The 20,191-nt window shown below is 38.4% G+C and overlaps 2 protein-coding genes across 2 annotated transcripts in view; one reads left to right on the top strand and one right to left on the bottom strand.

The window, feature by feature from the left end:
- Positions 1-15,156, bottom strand: part of ano6 (anoctamin 6) — a 34,476-nt gene extending 19,320 nt beyond the window's left edge. The window contains exons 1-9 of the mRNA XM_056245407.1: positions 14,959-15,156; positions 12,291-12,358; positions 11,980-12,108; positions 9,389-9,457; positions 8,818-9,096; positions 6,681-6,794; positions 4,359-4,474; positions 1,782-1,916; positions 1,580-1,685 (exon numbers count right to left, since the gene is read on the bottom strand). Coding sequence (XP_056101382.1) covers positions 1,580-1,685; positions 1,782-1,916; positions 4,359-4,474; positions 6,681-6,794; positions 8,818-9,096; positions 9,389-9,457; positions 11,980-12,108; positions 12,291-12,358; positions 14,959-15,043 — 1,101 coding nt within the window. The 5' untranslated portion in view covers positions 15,044-15,156. The remainder of the gene's footprint in view (positions 1-1,579; positions 1,686-1,781; positions 1,917-4,358; positions 4,475-6,680; positions 6,795-8,817; positions 9,097-9,388; positions 9,458-11,979; positions 12,109-12,290; positions 12,359-14,958) is intronic.
- A 2,262-nt stretch (positions 15,157-17,418) lies between these two features.
- Positions 17,419-20,191, top strand: part of asb15b (ankyrin repeat and SOCS box containing 15b) — a 12,948-nt gene continuing 10,175 nt past the window's right edge. Inside the window, exons 1-3 of the mRNA XM_056245353.1 lie at positions 17,419-17,818; positions 18,238-18,293; positions 18,383-18,514. Coding sequence (XP_056101328.1) covers positions 17,715-17,818; positions 18,238-18,293; positions 18,383-18,514 — 292 coding nt within the window. The 5' untranslated portion in view covers positions 17,419-17,714. The remainder of the gene's footprint in view (positions 17,819-18,237; positions 18,294-18,382; positions 18,515-20,191) is intronic.

Genomic DNA, 20,191 nt, shown 5'->3' with positions numbered 1-20,191 from the left:
GAGCCTGCCACTCTTCTTTTCCTCCAATAGTTGTCTGGCATGCTTGAAGGGATACTTGAAGAAGTTGGCTCGCTCTCTCTGCTTCCGCTGGCTGCGCTTGCGGATGCGTTCAGCTCTGCGAAGCCCGGCTAGCCTTTTCCGGACCTCCTCCCACAGGACTTTCAGACCCTCTCTCTCTGCGTGGGTTGCCTTCCTCCAGTTCTTGCGGAGTTGCCGACGCCTTTGCACAAGTTGGAGGATTTCCCTTTCCCTCCTTCCCTTCTCTCTCCTGGCGGTCGTCTGTTTGGGGACAATTTCGCCAAACTTGTCTTTGCAGGTCTGGTATATTATGTCTCCAATCAGGTTAAGCTTAGTCTCGCCCCCTCCTCGCAGTGATCCCTCTAGGGTCTTGATCAGGTCCAAGTCCAAATTGCGCCATGCCTCTGCTTCATTTGACTTCGGCCACTTCAACTTACTCCTTCTGGCTGGTTCTTTGGTCTCTTCATTTGGCTCTGTTCTGTCTAACGTGTTGGGGACTGGGTCTTCATGCTCACGTGGAGGCTCAGCCTCCACCAGGGGACCTTCCTCTGTCCTTCCTTAGTTAATGTAGGCCTACTATGAACTAACAAGAATGATCAAGGTACAATTGTATTGCTCAAATATTAATTCATGCAGTAAAAACCACAGTGGTAAAAACGTATACTGTCAGCTGCATGAACATATCAATGTTGAGAAAGCAAACAAGTCACTAGCTTTAAAAATGCTTGTTTTGTTATTTATTTCAGAAATCCTTGATATATTCAGTTTGTGCTGGTCTGACTTAAATAAAATAGTGTTTAAAAATTACTTTCTGTTTAAGTCAGTTTTGTGTTTGTATAGACCATAACGCATTAAAGGGCATTAATGGGAACATTTAAGAACTTTCTTTAAAAAAGTAACTAAAAAGTAACTTTTAACAGTAACGCATTACTTTTTGGTGTAAGTAATCAACAAAGTAATTGAGTTACTTTTTGAACGAAGTAACTAGTAACTGTAACTAGTTACTATTTCTTAGTAACTAGCACAACACTGGTGATGGGTAGGTTTAGGGGTCGGGTTAGTGTGTGTGTGTGTGTGTGTGTGTGATGGGTAGGTTTAGGGGTCGGGTTAGTGTGTGTGTGTGATGGGTAGGTTTAGGGGTCGGGTTAGTGTGTGTGTGTGTGTGTGTGTGTGTGTGTGTGTGTGTGATGGGTAGGTTTAGGGGTCGGGTTAGTGTGTGTGTGATGGGTAGGTTTAGAGGTAATGTGTGTGTAGTGTGTGTGTATATGTGTAACTTCTCATCTGAAGAGATTACGTTTCACGGCCAAATCAAATAACCAATCGGAGGAGAGCCCTTCTAGCCAATCAGAGGCGAAAAAGGCGGTACCTTCCCCTACCATCCTGAAAAAAAAAAAATCTCATCCGGGAGTGACGCTGCCAAGATGGCGACGACTGGCTCCGCCCACTTTGGGCTTCAAAAATGCTCTTCATAAACATTACACGTGATGTCACGGAATCTACACCCATATTGTTTTTTACACTCTATAGTTTTGGCCCAGAAGCACTTTATTTGATTACTCACTTTAGAGGACTCACATGTGATGTTCAGCCTCCAGTACGGACAGTCTTTATCACACTGCGGGCACATGACTATCTGTCCACCAACCTCAGGGTCGCACACCTCTTTGCTGCCCAAACAGAGTTATAATGAGTCAAAGCACATTGTAAGTGCAAGTACTGTGTGTATCAGAGCATGACGGCGTGATGTTATGAGGGTGCTGTACCTCCATGTGCTGCTCTCTCTGGTTCTGAATCCGTATATGAAACAGCCGAGGCCGACTGCAGCAGCGAGGGACAACATGACCGTGTAGAAACCCAACCAGGCAAAATAAATGCCGATCTTCTCGCCGAAATACTTCCTGAAACCAAGTTCAAGTGCATATTAACCCATGTGCATCCTTATGGACATTTTTGTCCTTTTCAGTTTTGTTTTTTTGCTCACTTTGTCTGTGTTAATGCCAACTGCATTAAATTTGGCACAGGTGTGTATTTTTTTGGGAATTTTACTATTCCACCGCCATTTTCTTTAAAAAAAAAAAAATTTGCACTAGGTACACAAAATACTCCCAAAATACTCAGCGCCTTTTGGACAAAAATGTCCCCATTGAAACCGATAAAACCTATGGAAGCTTGTTTCCGCCACAGAATGAAAAATAAAAAAGGTAATTGCGACTTTTTATCTCACAATTCTGACTTTTTATCTGACAATTCTGAATTTTTCTCACAATTGCGAGTTTACATCTCGCAATTCTGACTTTATTTCTCAGAGTTGCGAGATATAAAGTCAGAATTGCGTGAAATAAAGTCGCAATTGCGTGTTATAAAGTCAGAATTGCGTGATATAAAGCTGAAATTGCGTGTTGTAAAGTCAGAATTGCGAGATATAAAGTCAGAATTGCGAGATATAAAGTCAGAAATGCATGATATAAAGTCGAAATTGTGAGAGATAAACTATTCTGAGGGGCAAAAAGTTAGTCTTTTTTTCCCTTAGAATTGGCCTGATAACTCGCAATTGCGAGTTTATATCTCACAATTCTGAGAAAAGATGTCATATAAAGAGATATAAACTCGCAATTATGTGTTATAAAGTTAGAATTTCGAGATGTAAACTCCCAATTGTGAGAAAAAAAGTCAGAATTGTGAGATAAAAAGTCTCAATTCTGTCTTTTTTCTCGCAATTGCAACTTTATTTCTCAGAATTGTGACTATATCTCGCAATTGCAACTTTCTCAGAATTGCAACTTTATTTCTCAGAATTGCGACTTTATATCTCACAATTGCAACTTTATTTCTCATAATTGCGACTATTTCTCAGAATTGTGACTTTATATCTCGCAATTGCGACTTTATTTCACAGAATTGCAACTTTATTTCTCAGAATTGCGACTTTATTTCTCAGAATTGTGACTTTATATCTCGCAATTGCAACTATTTCTCAGAATTGCGACTTTATTTCTCGCAATTGTGACTATTTCTCAGAATTGTGACTTTATATCTCGCAATTGCAACTTCATTTCTCAGAATTGCGACTTTATATCTCGCAATTGCGACTTTATATCTCGCAATTGCGACTTTATATCTCGCAATTGCGACTTTATATCTCGCAATTGCGACTTTATTTCTCGCAATTGCGACTTTATTTCTCAGAATTGCGACTTTATATCTCGCAATTGCGACTTTATTTCTCACAATTCTGACTTCATATCTAGCAATTGTGAGATAAAAAGTCGCAATTATTTATTTATTTTTATTATTTTTATGTGAGAAAAAAAGTCAGAATTGTGAGATAAAAAGTCTCAATTCTGTCTTTTTTCTCGCAATTGCAACTTTATTTCTCAGAATTGTGACTATATCTCGCAATTGCAACTTTCTCAGAATTGCAACTTTATTTCTCAGAATTGCGACTTTATATCTCACAATTGCAACTTTATTTCTCATAATTGCGACTATTTCTCAGAATTGTGACTTTATATCTCGCAATTGCGACTTTATTTCACAGAATTGCAACTTTATTTCTCAGAATTGCGACTTTATTTCTCAGAATTGTGAATTTATATCTCGCAATTGCAACTATTTCTCAGAATTGCGACTTTATTTCTCGCAATTGTGACTATTTCTCAGAATTGTGACTTTATATCTCGCAATTGCAACTTCATTTCTCAGAATTGCGACTTTATATCTCGCAATTGCGACTTTATATCTCGCAATTGCGACTTTATATCTCGCAATTGCGACTTTATTTCTCGCAATTGCTACTTTATTTCTCAGAATTGCGACTTTATATCTCGCAATTGCGACTTTATTTCTCACAATTCTGACTTCATATCTAGCAATTGTGAGATAAAAAGTCGCAATTATTTATTTATTTTTATTATTCAGTGGCGGAAACAAGCTTCCATATAAAACAGACATTTTTTGCCTTCTTTAAAATGATACCAAACTTAAGTCTGTGCTCCCAAGCTTCAAATTTTTATGACCGTTTATTGACACGGACATTTTTGTCCTCTATTTACCTATGTGTAACTTTTTTTAATTGATGCACCAAAACTAAACGGTCTTTAGCAGAGCTGCTTTATAGCTGAAACAAAGTTATTTCATAATTGATGAACTTGAACTGAATTAAATCAACATTTAACTGAACGACACTATTGTTTTCTGTACATCTGCTTCATAGCTGACTCGAACTCGTTTCATAATTGATGAATTTGCATTATCCCTCATTTAGAGGGAAGCAGAAGTCAGAATAGAGAGTAAAAACACAAACTGCATGAATGCAATAGTCTTCTGACACAAACACACACCTGATCAGGTTCAGCGGCTGCATCTTGTAGAAGCTCTTGGGATTCGCCCACTCGTTGTAAAGCAGAAATCGTTCATTTGGGCAACTGGGCTCTTTAGACTTCACATTAAATCTGCACTGTTACATAAATCACAAAAACACCAGCAAAAAGCACATTAGTGATCATTTAATACTGCAGTAAGTACTCGTGCATCACCTCAGTCACTCTACATGAACTACATCCAGTTTAAACTACTTTTTTGGGTAACAAACACTTTATTTTACAATGTCCTTGTTACATATATTACATGTACTTACTATAATAAATGATGCATAATTACATGCAACTAAATCAAACCCTAATCCTAACCCTACCCTACAGTCAGTACATGTGTTAATTAATATTACTTAAACGTAACTTGCAAACCGTACTTAAATGTATAATAACGCTGTAACAAGGACACCTTAAAATAAAGTGCAAGCCTTTTTTACTCACCACTACAGTATTGCACTATAAGATATATTATTTATTTATTGCATTTAACTTTTTTATATTCGATTTATTTATATTAATTTGCTATATTTATACATTGTGCTATTATTTATTTATTATTAATTTAGTCAAAATTATTTAGGTGGCTAGTTAGTTATTTTTTATTTATTTATATTTACAGTTTTCCTGTACACAGTTTTTTTTACACAGTTACTTTTAAAATGTATAATTTTTTTTATATGCAGTTAAAATATTTTTTTATTTATAATTGATTTATTTTAATAATGTATTATGTTCATAACAAATATATTTAGTTAGCTAGTATCTTTTTTATTATTTATTACACACACACACATACATGTATGTATATATATATATATATATGTATATATATATATATAAAATAGTTTTTATTAGTATTTTGAATGAGCTATTTTTTTTCTTACTTTTTTATTATTATTTTTTTATTGTAGATTAATTGTAGTCATTTTTATGTGCTTTTCTAATTTTACTAGTGTTTTTAAATATTACTATTTAGGTTAGATTTATTTTTAATATAAAAATAAATAATATTAATATTAAACTTCAGTTAGAAAGTTTCATTTAGTTTAAGTTTTTCATGTTATATATATATATATTGTTTTATTTGATTTCAGCTTTATTTCAATTAAAACTTAAAAAAAAAAATAGTTTTAGTAAACTGTATTAAAGTAACACCAGGTAACTTTTCAACCTTCATAATATATTTCCAAGTCTCTTGTGATGGTACATCGACTTACAATAGGTTGAATGACACGTCTGCCATAGCCTGACGGGGTCTGTAGCGTTTTTAATCGTACTTTTAAACTTCGGGTTTCGGGTAGTAACCGGCGAACAAAGAGAACTACAAAATTCGACTGCTTTACGGCATATACGTCACTTCCACCACCACCCCCACTTCCTTAAAATCGGACGTGCGAGCCAAATGTTATAGTCATGGCCGAAGCAGCACAGAAAAACAAGAAAGCAAAGGTTTTATCGGAGCAAAGCAAAAAGAGAAAAAGAGAAAGTGATCGCGTTAAAGGCAGAACGAGGATCAACATTGGGCCAGCATTTTCTCCCTGGTGTGAGCTGAAGGAGGAGGAGGGTGCCCGACCGATGCAGACTTGGCAAAAAAAAAAAAAAATCAAATGAAAGCCTGTGTCTAAACGGCGTGCACAAGTTTGGTAGGGGCTACATTCTTGCAAGTAAATATATAAGATGTACAAAATTATATTTTAGGATACCTAACATGTCTGTGATATTTGTTTATTTGTCTTGCCTCAAGCTATAATGCAAATCGATTTGTAAAATTTGCTGATTCATTTATGGTAGCTTGATATTATAATATTGACGATATATGGTTATTATCAACCACTCAAACATTGCATTGAAGTATCATATAGATCCAGTAAAACGGTAACCAATAGACTAGGCTACTATAATGACGCTGGCTTGTAAACGTGATCATCGCGATCATTTGTCGTTAGAAAAAAATAAAACCCATGAAATTATATTCATATGACATGCTGAAATATATGCCACTGTACCTGGGATGAAGACATTTCAGACAAGACGCAAGCAGAACACCTGCATGTGACCCTCCTACAGTGTTCAGGGCTATCGTGGTTGTCAACAATTGCACGTGCATGTAGGATGACGACAGTAGTTTACGACAGTAGTAGAGGTCTAGAGGACAATACTGTTTCCCAACTGTAGGGGGACCCCACCCCGAGAGCAAAAGTTCCCTGGTGTTACTTTAAGCCTAACTGTGCCTGGGGAAAGTATGTGGATATTTTCACCTGTGGTGTCTGATGGTTATTGGTTACTTACATCATGTAATGGATACGCATCTTTGTACACGCCTCCGTTCAGCAGTTTGGAGAAGCCATACTTCCTCACGTTTCCTTTGACATCATACGGAGCTCGGTTGAGGACGTAGTACGCCTGTAACCAACGGTACATCAGTAAGAGACAGGTCAAGGTAAAGTGCAAGCGACTCTTAGGGCCCTATTTTATCCATCTAAGTGCATGGTCTAAAGCGCACTCAGGGCGTCTGAATCCACTTTTGCTAGTTTAACGACGGGAAAAATGGTCGGCGCTCCCGGCGCATGCACTAAAAGTGTTGTCTCTATTCTCTTAATGAGTAATGGGTGTGTTTTGGGCGTAACGTGCAAAAAAACAATCAGAGTCTCATCTCCCATTCCCTTTAAAAGCCAGTTGCGCTCGTGCCATGATGTCGGATTCGCTATTTACACGCGCAATTTGCAAGCGGAAAAACCGAACGCTTCTCTAGCGAGGAAACGGATCTGCTCGTGTGCGAGGTTAAAGCTGTGTGTGTGTGTGTGTGTGTGTGTGCGAGAGGTTAAACGCGAGAGATGTTTGTGTGCTGTTGCGCGTCCCTGTGTGTGTAATGAGCAGAGTGTACGCGCGTTGTGGACCTGCTTATAGGCTCATATTACTAACACACTCTTTAAATAACAAAATAAAATACTGCGCTATTTACTTTAGAGGTTTCAGATGGTCAATGGCTCAGTCTATTTCAGTTCCTCAAAATAGTAACGCACCAACAACGCGTCTGAACCAGAAGCCCATGGGCGCAAATTAGGGGTGGGAGAAAAAATCGATCCATCGATGCATCGCGATTCTCTCTCCAACGATTCTGGATCGATTCTGAGCTAGTTTATAACCAGATGTGCGATGACGTTTAGTTTGGTTTGGTTTAGAGACCCGTATTCTGCTTGATTCCAATTCCTCACACACATAGCCTACACCACTCCACTCGAACCTTCCGTAAAATAATCTTTCATAAAGTTCGGAAAGGTTGAAGCGAATTACAAGGACATTCACAGGCTTCATTGCACACGCTGTGAGAGACGCGCGCTTTCTTTGATGTTACACTTGAAGTGTGCTGTCTCGCCCATCGGTATTTTCCTTACAAATGCTCTACGAAGTCATCATTTATGTGGTTTGGAATGCAGTGGACTTATATATTTAAAATATGAACCTCACTAACAGAAGGCGGCTTTCAATTTCAAATGCTGACGCGCGCTTTGTTTGTGAGACTGCTCGCGCATGCGGCTGTGCGACTCCGTGTAGTGGTTTAATGTACTTGTGCAAAATTAACGTAAACACAGCCAGTTATGTCTTAAGGGATTAAACGGACAGGACACACCGCATTACTTCTTTTATTTCAAAAGAGATGCGTGAGTGAATACAGCTTAATAGATCTCCCGCAGTCTATGATGTCATAGTAAAAAACAACAGTAAAGATGAAGGAAAATCACTCACAGTTCTTGAATGGAAAACGTTCAGATAATCTATAGTCTTCTGAAAGCTCTTTTTGTTTATTATTTGTTATATTAGTTTAAATTTCTTAACATACAACTGTTTTAATAAAAAAATATTAATTTGTAATTATTTTTTAAAAAGTACTTACTTATGTAAACTAATGAATTAATAAGGGGGGGGAATCGGATCTGGAATCGGATCGTAACTCACAGAATCGGATCGGATCGTGAGGTGACCAAAGATTCCCACCCCTAGCGCAAATCCATTTGCTATTTAAACAACGTAGCGCAGTACGTGAAAATGAAAATTGCGTCGGGCTGAAACTAGCAAAAAACACTTGCGTCGCGCCGTGTGTATGATAGGGCCCTTAAGATGTTCAGACTGTACAACAGGGAGGATAATAGATAATTGGACAATTTTTCTACCTCCAGCTGTACTTCCATCTGTATCTGTATGGTTTACCTACATCTCCACTCCATTAGCACTATTTACTGTTTTTGCACTGCTTACTGTGACTACGGTGTTATAAGGTAATTGTATTTTAATTCTTTTTTATAGGTTTTAATGTATGTATATTTCTATGTATGTTTTTGTTTTTGTATGTTACTGGATACCTAAATTTCCCTTTGGGATAAATAAAGTATTAATCAATCAATCAATCAATCAATGTTCAACGCACCATTCTGCTCCTCATGGCTGGCGTGAAGAACTGATCTCTGTCCTTCACGCAAAAGCGGTTCAGCTGATCCTTCCTGAAGGGGGCCGTGAAGTAGTTCGTCTCCTTAGCAATGACGTCTTCGCTGGGGTAGAAGTGCTTGGTGAGGCAGTTGTACCCGGAGGATTCTGGGGCCAGATCATTGGGCTGGATGGGCAGTCTGATATGCAGGACTTCAGCGTAAGAACACAGCGTTTCAAAAGGCATGTGCAGTTTCACATAGAACATTTTCTCATCGATCACCTGCAAAACACAGAGAGATGGGAAACTTTCCCCATCAGCGCTACAGGAAGGTGTACGTGCCTTTGTCTAAAACAATAGCATTCCTGGAGATCAGATCAACAGGTTGAGACAAGACCGGCCGTATCCTTCCTGAGAATCCATATTTACTGGTGGAACTGATATAAACCAGGCATTAATGAAGCAGGAAATTACAAGAATGTCAATAAAGAAAGAGGAACTGCGGGTCTGATGCTTATGGAAGAAAAACATCTCTAGGAGAAGTCTTATTTAAATGTGCGATTAAACAACTTACGGATTGTGTCGCCTCCAATTCCACACCAAAATCCATCAGGCTTCCTTCAAAACACTCTCTTCGTCTTTGCTAGATGATAAATGAAAAAAGAGAGAAGAGTTTAAAAACTCTTGCTGATTTTGCTGTGTATGTATGACGATGACGTTGTTAAGAAAATAGTCTGGGGCTTGAGTTAGATGTTAGGTTTAGTGATTAAGGTTTCTAGTATGTGTGTGAATCTCACAAATTATTACTCATTTAGGGTTTAAAGTTGGCATGAAATGAAAATAAACTGTAAAAAATGTTTATTGATAAGAAGAGAAATAACAAAATCGAGGCATAACAAAACAGTAAATATATATATATATACAGTATGTGTGTGTGTGTGTATGTATATATACAGTATATGTGTGTGTGTATGTATATATATATATATATATATATATATATATTTGTGCTGTCAAATCGATTAAGCGTAATTAATCGTATCATACACAGTAGTTTGTGTTTATATAATGTGTATATATACATATATATATGTGTGTGCATGTGTGTGTATTTATATATTTTACATATACACATATATTTTTATATATAATAGTAAATGTATGTGTTTGTATGCATACATACATACATACAAACACACACACACACACACACACACACACACACACACACACACACACACACACACACACACACACACACACACACACACACACACACACACACACACACACACACACACAGGGTTCCCACTCCATTCTTGAAATGATTTTCCAGGACATTTTCAAGACTTTTTCAGCTGCTACAGTGCGAATCAATTACTATGCTAAAAACAATACTTGCAAGAAATAAACCTTTGAGCTTTTATTTTGGAGAAAACACCAAATAACCATGCTGATCGCGTGAGCAAAGAGCGCACTTTTCTTTAAATCACGCAGCACAAACAGAATGGCTATATAGGCTACTTAAAGGTCCCGTTCTTCATGTTTTTTTGAAGCTTTGATTGTGTTTACAGTGTGCAATATAACATGTGTTCATGTTTCGCGTGTAAAAAAGCATAGTATTTTTATTGTTTTCACTGTCCAAAAAACAGCCCGATGACCTTCTTGTTCTATGAAGTCCCTCCTTCAGAAATACGAAGCGAGTTCTGATTGTGCCAGCGGTTCCTGTGTTGTGATTCTACAGCAGCTTGTCGCACGTTGCCCGGAAAGGTCGCGCCTCTTACCATAAATTGGAGATGCATGCGCAGCTGAAGTGCTTCTTCTCCATAGGAGCACAACAAGACCACGCCCCCTTTTTTTGTGGGGACTTCTGTTAAATAAAATATCTCGCTAGGCATTGAACTTTGAGCTTTATAATTTTACAGGTATTATTTATGCTCTAACAGCAACATTACACACTAATTAAAGTTTGAAAAATGGAATCGCGAAGAACGGGACCTTTAATTACAGTCTTGTGCTGTTTTATAAAGGCACAAAGCCATATCACGGTTTCGATTTTACTTCGTTGACAAAATATAACGCTAGAGACCTTTATGGTATAGGCTATACATTTTACATCTCATATGTGTTGGGAAAAGGGAGAAGAGAGAGTTCGGCAAAAGGCGGATTCGAACTCGGGTCGAACGCGTCAAAAGCTGCTTTCAAGCACCACACGCCCGACGACACTGTAGATATTTAGTGAAGGGTATATTTTTGCTAAAAAGACAGGCATGTAGTGCAAATGTACACTCCGCTATCGGAAATGTAAAAAAAAAAAAATAGTCCACTTGCTTGGGCCCCAAGTGCGCATGGGCCCCCTGGGCCCGTGCCCATAATGCCCATTGGGTAATCCCGGCCTGTTGCTACGCAAAATGCGTACATATTGGCAGGTTTGTGGCACGTGGGGCGCTGTGCTGGCTACATGCAGAAATGAAAGCAGACAAGCGCTTTCGCCCAATATTACCCGTTGAAGGCAGCTGAAAACAGACATTTATGCGTAAAATGTTTAACCCGTTTGCGTTCATCTACAAGGAGGGAAAATTATTTTCCAGGACAACACAAACGTTTCCAGGACATTTTACTTTTTTTCCCATTTTCCATGTGTTTTCCAGGACTGGAAAATTGGTCTTTCATTTTCCAGGTTTTCCAGGACGCGTGGGAACCCTATATACAGTATATATCTACATGTACACACACATATTATATATAAACACAAATTTTTATGTTAGATGTAATCGATTTGACAGCCCTTTAAATTTATATATATTATGCATGTTTCATTTTTACTTTTTTTTTCACTTCATAATGTTTAGTGACAGACTTTTCTCTGGTTACGCAAGCAGGAATTCTTCTATTGGTTAATGCACTTAAACTCCGCCCTTACCATATTTTGAGTGCCACGCCCACATTTCAACCTCCAATCAACAACCGATGCATAGAACCAAATCCCCGCCCCACTTTTTTCCACCAATAATGCGTTATACTCAGATGTATGTCACAATACGGAAGAAAGGATCTGTTGCTACTTCCGTTTCGTCCTGACTTTATCATCAAGGTAATTATTAGGTTAAGAGTCGAGGAGTCATGAAGATTAGTAAATGAAGTGTTCATGTGACCTTGACTTACTTTTCTCCTATAAACTGAGCCTTTTTTCTCTGATGGATTTTTAGACTCATCCTCATAGACCAAAACAAGGTCAATCCTTCTCATTCCATCGTTGAAAAACAGCGAGTCTGGGTTTCCATTGAAATCAACCTGCAAACGACAAACTGATATCACAGGAAGCTCAAAGTCATCTCTATTTAGTCATGCAAAAGATATTTTATTAAATAAAAGGCCATTAAAGTTCCTTAATAAATGGCTTTGGGCTACTGAATTAATTCTCCTAAAATTCTTCTAGTTTTGTCTTTGTCAAGATGGACAGAAAAGAAACAAACCTTTTTCACTTTTGGCGCAGCTTCACCATCTGGTCTAGATTTGTATGTTGGCACCTGTTCAGAATAATCTGGGAAAAAAGCATTAAAATAAAATTAAAGGAAACATCCAACAGGTGAATCACAACTTCTGTGATCAGATATGAATCTGCAGCCCTTACCTATGATAATACACTCACCTAAAGGGATTTTTAGGAAAACCTGTTCAATTTCTCATGAATGCAATTATCTAATCAACCAATCACATGGCAGTTGCTTCAATGCATTTAGGGGTGTGGTCCTGGTCAAGACAATCTCCTGAACTCCAAACTGAATGTCAGAATGGGAAAGAAAGGTGATTTAAGCAATTTTGAGCGTAGCATGGTTGTTGGTGCCAGACGGGCCGGTCTGAGTATTTCACAATCTGCTCAGTTACTGGGATTTTCACGCACAACCATTTCTAGGGTTTACAAAGAATGGTGTGAAAAGGGAAAAACATCCAGTATGCGGCAGTCCTGTGGGCGAAAATGCCTTGTTGATGCTAGAGGTCAGAGGAGAATGGGCCGACTGATTCAAGCTGATAGAAGAGCAACTTTGACTGAAATAACCACTCGTTACAACCGAGGTATGCAGCAAAGCATTTGTGAAGCCACAACACGCACAACCTTGAGGCGGATGGGCTACAACAGCAGAAGACCCCACCGGGTACCACTCATCTCCACTACAAATAGGAAAAAGAGGCTACAGTTTGCAAGAGCTCACCAAAATTGGACAGTTGAAGACTGGAAAAATGTTGCCTGGTCTGATGAGTCTCGATTTCTGTTGAGACATTCAGATGGTAGAGTCAGAATTTCGCGTCCACAGAATGAGAACATGGATCCATCATGCCTTGTTACCACTGTGCAGGCTGGTGGTGGTGGTGTAATGGTGTGGGGGATGTTTTCTTGGCACACTTTAGGCCCCTTAGTGCCAATTGGGCATCGTTTAAATGCCACGGCCTACCTGAGCATTGTTTCTGACCATGTCCATCCCTTTATGGCCACCATGTAACCATCCTCTGATGGCTACTTCCAGCAGGATAATGCACAATGTCACAAAGCTCGAATCATTTCAAATTGGTTTCTTGAACATGACAATGAGTTCACTGTACTAAAATGGCCTTCACAGTCACCAGATCTCAACCCAATAGAGCATCTTTGGGATGTGGTGGAACGGGAGCTTCGTGCCCTGGATGTGCATCCCACAAATCTCCATCAACTGCAAGATGCTATCCTATCAATATGGGCCAACATTTATAAAGAATGCTTTCAGCACCTTGTTGAATCAATGCCACGTAGAATTAAGGCAGTTCTGAAGGCAAAAGGGGGTCAAACACAGTAGTGTTCCTAATAATCCTTTAGGTAAGTGTATCTAACAAGTAGTAATACATCAACATACTTAAATTAATTATTGATTACATAATATTTTCAATGCATTCAGCATTAAACATTTTTCCCTTCAAACAAATCAAACTACATTACACTCGGCATGTGAACACTTTGGAATTCTCTGATTTAATGTTTACTTACAGTGAAGGGAAAACCCAACCAAAACAAACTAACCAGAGAGCAAAGCATAATGGGAAACATTAACTCAAATCAGATGTTGCTCGGCTGGATGGAAAATGTCTATAGCAACGGCCTGAAAACAGCCCGTACAAGGAAAACTCATCTGTCCCATCACGCCTCCACCACACAGACTTATTCCAGCTTATGAAATTAAACTGTCCATAAAACAGAGCTGCAGGGCTGACACAAAGGAAAATCCTTAGTGCATTTCAGACACATGTATTTGTGCAATGAATATCACCATATATTATTAATGAAAATACGTGCATTTGTCTAATTGAATCACATTTTTGTGTTGTTCTTGCAGTAAAATGCAACAGAATCAAAAGTAGGGCAAAGGAATTGACATAATTAAGCATTAATATAGACACACAATATAGGCCTACATAAAACACATGTACTTAGTTTGAATCAAAAGTAAAGTCAGTATCAGTAAAGAGAGAGTTTAAATGGCCATATGCTGGTGAAGTGTGTAACTTGTCTTTCTGGTTAGATCGTTTTGTATTGTTTTGGGCCTGACATATGCAAATGTTTTCGAGACTAGCTCTTTTAATATGTATTCTCTGCAACTGAACGAGTTTGAGCACATTATTTATGCGTTTATATATGCGTTATAAATTCTTGTCGCTCACCACACCTGCTGCACCGAAAAAGAAACTAAAAGTGTGACTCCAGCTAACAGGCAATCTTCTGCGAACTTTTGATAACATTCTGGAAAGGTTTCTCGAAGTTATGAACAAACATCTTCCAGTGACATTAATAGAAAACAAACGTTAGAAAGAAAAAGTAAAAAGGGGGAAACGTTTCCCCGAAACGTTTTAGTTAAACGTCCGTGTAACATTTCTTTTATAATGTTAGTTTGTTTCAGAACGTTCAGAGAACATTCAAAAGTAACATTCCCAAAATGTATGAAGAATTCTAAAATGGAACGTTCCGATCGCATAGCCGAGAAAAAAGTTTTAAAACATTTACAAAACTGAAAATAGAACGTTCTTAGAACATATTTTTGCAAGCCAGGATGTTGTCATCTTTCACTCTGAATCATGTAAGATAGCGATATATTGTTGTAAAGATGCCGAACTCACCCACTTCAGACATTAAACCCATCTCAACATCTCCATTCTCTGTTTCTGAGTCCAGCTCATGAATGTCTTCTTCTGCTTCACTCATTCTTAAAACTCTGCACAAAACACTTGAGTAACATGTAACAGATAATAACAGGACTCCGTACAGCACAGATGCGCAGCAGCAATACAAAGTATGACCGTAAAAAAAAAATCAAAAAAAAAAATGCGTAAAGTTTTTCCTGCCGGCCCGAACTCGCTGAGTCTGATGTAGGTGGGGTCGGAAGAGGGTTTTAGGGGTATAACGATAGGCTGGCACTGGCAGACAGTTATTGCACAACAATTTGTTGCTGCAGCAACTTGATAGTTTCCGCTTTTGCAATAATTCCAGACATTTCTGTTTTACTACAGGTTTATACATAGTCTACAGACAAAATGTCAATAGCCTATAAAAGGTACATCTTTTTTTCCAGAACAAATCATTGTTTATATTTTTGTATCACTAGTTAACGCATATATTAAAACTAGTAACTCTCCATATTGTTTGGTTTAAACATAAAACGATAAAACGTATTTGCGCACTAGGAACGAGTTCCGTGTCTTCGATTTCACACGGAGTGATTTGTGGGACGGAATCGTGTAAAGACGCGCTTTAGCACCTTTGATATTTTGTAATCTTTAATTAAGTATAATTTATTTGTTCAAATACGAGTTTATTATACATAGTGGAAAACTTGATGGTGATGTTAGCACCCAAATGCATCAGTATCATAGTGAGTCTACAAGCACAATATGAAAATGCCATGATTAGGCTACTAAATCTACCTTTACATAAAACCTTTACATTTGAATTTAAGAAGATAATGTGGTCTAATCTAGCCTTGGTGCTCCGAATTTGTATAGGCTAGTGTATGGAAGTTGAAGAAATTACCACAGAGGGAAAGGATAGTCAAGCTGCTTCAAAGTTTATTGTTCAGATGTCGATATGCATTTGCAGACAGTGGTAAAGGTGGTCTATCCTCCTTTCCATGTTGTGCCCTTCTTGTGCCTTATGATGAACTATATGATAGAAAAGCATTCAGCGTGAGACTCAGGCAGTTTTCACTTTTCTCACACAGTGATATTGCTGTCAGACAAGACAGAGTTAACTTTTGATATGAAACTAAGTAAGCTTCAACCGAGGAAAGACGTCAATAAAACAATAATTACAATTACAATATATAAAACCACCAATAAGGGTATTAAATAGTTCAATTAATTAAGGTCTTATTAGAATCATATTCCACCACACGCAAAAAGTTACACTTTGGTTCCCTCTAGTGCTGCCCTGAAGTGCAGTGCCAGTTTTCCATCCGCCCACTAATACAGTTTAACAATGAAGATGACATCTCAGTGTAAATAAACAGCACATATTCCATCCCATAAACAAACTAAAAAGGCAAGCTGTTATCCTTTGAGCCACAGAGTTTGTGACAATATCAGTGTTTATTTCATTTCAGTTTAACTACAGCAACAATTGCAAACAGCAGTAAAGTAGGATTCGATTCAAATCAGAACTCCAAGATTAGTTTGACAAGTTTTATTTCCTAAGACAGAGAGTTTTTTTAAAGGAGTTTTTTAATATGATAAACTATTCATCGCAATTAGAGTAAAGTAAGCCTGGTCCATTATTTATGAGACTTTAAAGCTCTTGTTGGGAACTCAATGACTGGCAAGCGATGAATGATGTTCGAGTTTGTTCAATTCGGATGATTTCTTTTTTAGTTTAGCTACAACATAAATAAATAAAAATACTATTTAATAGCCTGGCTATAAAGAATAGTGGGAGTCGAACTCAGGACTCCATGATTAAAATGTAACAGAGCGAATCCATTCCATAACACGATTTTAGTGGTTTCTTACATATTTCGGTAACGCTTTTCAATAAGGTTCATTAGTTAACATCAGTCCTTAGTTAACATGACCTAGAATGAAAAATACTTCTTTAGCATTTAATAATCTTAGTTAATATTAATTCCAACATTTACTAATACGTTATTCAAATCAAAGGTTGTATTTGTTAACATTAGTACTAACATGCACTGTGAACTAACATGAACATACAATGAACAGCTGTATTTTTATTAACTAACATTAACAAATTTTAATACATGCTGTAATAAATGTATTGCTCATTGTTAGTTCATGTTAGTTAACTAATGAACCTTATTGTAAAGTGTTACCCATATTTTTTATGTCATGTCCCAGAACTATTAACACACATGAACAGTAACACAAATCAGTCAAATTTATTTGGTTCCAAGACTTCATTTAATGACAAAACATGGGCAACAGTCACCTGTCATTACAAACAACAACAACAACAACACATTTGTATGAAAACACAGCTACACATCAGGAAATAATTATCATTCAGGTAATGTGTATTTAAATCAGACATGTGCAGTTTTTAATATATTTTATGTCTTCTGTCTAGGCTTTAAGAAAGCAAACTAAACACTGTGTTTGTGTGGGAAGTCAAAGCCTAGTCGTGTCAAAGTGACCCGCATTCTCAGTGTCTAGAGAAAGCAGGTCAGGACTAAATATATCCTTCAGGACATGCAATAACAAACTCAGTCTGTGTCTCGCAGCGCTGGGTGGTGCATGACATTTCTTCTGATTATCGGTTATCATAAACGGTCAGAACAGAGTTACACCAAAATCCATGCGAGTTTTATAATCCATCTGATGACTGAAGTTCTCTGAAGTTTGTTCGTGTGTCTGACCTCTGAAACACAATGGACTTCATGGAACAAATGGACGAAGATCCGCTCATTGAGTTTGCGATTCAAATGAGCCTCCAAGATGCTTGCAGTTTGTCTGTTTTGAACGAACCACTAAGGTACAGTACGCACAAACATCTTGCATGCTCAGCATATACAGGTGAAACTCGAAAAATTAGAATATCGTGCAAAAGTTCATTTATTTCAGTAATTCAACTTAAAAGGTGAAACTAATATATTATAAAGACTCATTACATGCAAATTATATATAGACCCATTATAGCTTATGAAAACCCCAAATTCAAAATTAGAATATTGTGAAAGGTTTTCATAAGCTGTAATCCATAATCATCAAAATTATAACAAATAAAGGCTTGAAATATCTCTCTTTGCATGTAATGAGTCTATATAATATATTAGTTTCACCTTTTAAGTTGAATTACTGAAATACATGATCTTTTGCACGATATTCGAATTTTTCGAGTTTCACCTGTATTATTTCAAACATTTTCCTAACATATTTAATTGTCTCATGCAGCACTTTAGAATCAGCCAGTGACGAAAACCTCCAGATTTTATCTGCTATACATCAAGGTACTCCATATGTGTGGCCTTTTACTGATCATCAATTGCTCTGATTAGGCAATGGCTTGATATTCAGCATGTGCCGTAATGTTATCCAGGTGATGTGTTGGCATTAAGGAAACTGCACAAGTACAGTGATGCCTATAAGGAAAGAGACAGCCGAGGTTGGCTCCCGATGCACAGAGCGTCTGTCCAGCCAGATGCCCATGTGTTGGACCTCGTCCTTCTGGGTGAGCAGACGCAATGTGCCAGTGTTAAAGGGAAAGTTCACCCAAAATGAAAATTACCCCATGATTTACTCATTCACAAGCCATTCTAGGTGTATATGACTTTCTTCTTTCAGACGAATACAATCAGAGTTATATTAAAACATGTCCTGGCTCTTCCAAGCTTTATAATGGCAGTGAATGGCCGTTTCTGTTTTGAAGTCCAAAAAGTGCATCTATTCATGATAAAAGTGCATCTATTCATGATAAAAGTGCTCCATGCGTCTCTGGGGGTTAATAAAGGCCTTCTGAAGCGATGCGTTCGTGTAAGAAAAGTATCCATATTTAAAGCTTTATCGACTAAAATAACTAGCTTCCGGCCAAACAATCATACGCAGTCTACTTAAAGCTGGAGTCCGTAGCTTTTTTGGGTTAAAAATTATCCAAAATAATTTCAAATCCAAATTTCAAATCCAAAGCGGTAAGCTTGTAATAATGTTTTTAACTCCAGTGGTGCTGGTGGATTTCAGCGGTTAATTCGAGCATGTCTTTGCGTCATTACGTCACATCTGTACACACACACACACACACATCTGCACACACACATCTGCACACACACATCTGCACACACACATCTGCACACACACATCTGCACACACACATCTGCACACACACATCTGCACACACACATCTGCACACACACACACACACACGCATCTGCACGCACACGCATCTGCACGCACACGCATCTGCACACACACATCTGCACACACACATCTGCACACACACATCTGCACACACACATCTGCACACACACATCTGCACACACACATCTGCACACACACGCATCTGCACACACACGCATCTGCACACACACGCATCTGCACACACACGCATCTGCACACACACATCTGCACACACACATCTGCACACACACATCTGCACACACACATCTGCACACACACATCTGCACACACACATCTGCACACACACATCTGCACACACACATCTGCACACACACATCTGCACACACACATCTGCACACACACATCTGCACACACACATCTGCACACACACATCTGCACACACACGCATCTGCACACACACGCATCTGCACACACACGCATCTGCACACACACATCTGCACACACACGCATCTGCACACACACGCATCTGCACACACACGCATCTGCACACACACGCATCTGCACACACACGCATCTGCACACACACATCTGCACACACACGCATCTGCACACACACATCTGCACACACACATCTACACACACACGCATCTGCACACACACATCTGCACACACACATCTGCACACACACATCTGCACACACACGCATCTGCACACACACATCTGCACACACACATCTGCACACACACATCTGCACACACATCTACGCACACACACATCTGCACACACACATCTGCACACACACATCTGCACACACACATCTGCACACACACATCTGCACACACACATCTGCACACACACATCTGCACACACACATCTGCACACACACATCTGCACACACGCATCTGCAAACACGCATCTGCACACACACATCTGCACACACACATCTGCACACACACATCTGCACACACACATCTGCACACACACATCTGCACACACACATCTGCACACACACATCTGCACACACACGCATCTGCACACACACATCTGCACACAC

This window comes from Rhinichthys klamathensis, unplaced genomic scaffold (genome assembly GCF_029890125.1).
Source record: "Rhinichthys klamathensis goyatoka isolate OS25496 unplaced genomic scaffold, OSU_Roscu_1.1 h1tg000029l_1, whole genome shotgun sequence".
In the NCBI taxonomy this organism is placed as follows: domain Eukaryota; kingdom Metazoa; phylum Chordata; class Actinopteri; order Cypriniformes; family Leuciscidae; genus Rhinichthys; species Rhinichthys klamathensis.
This window is presented reverse-complemented; position numbering and strand designations above follow the sequence as displayed.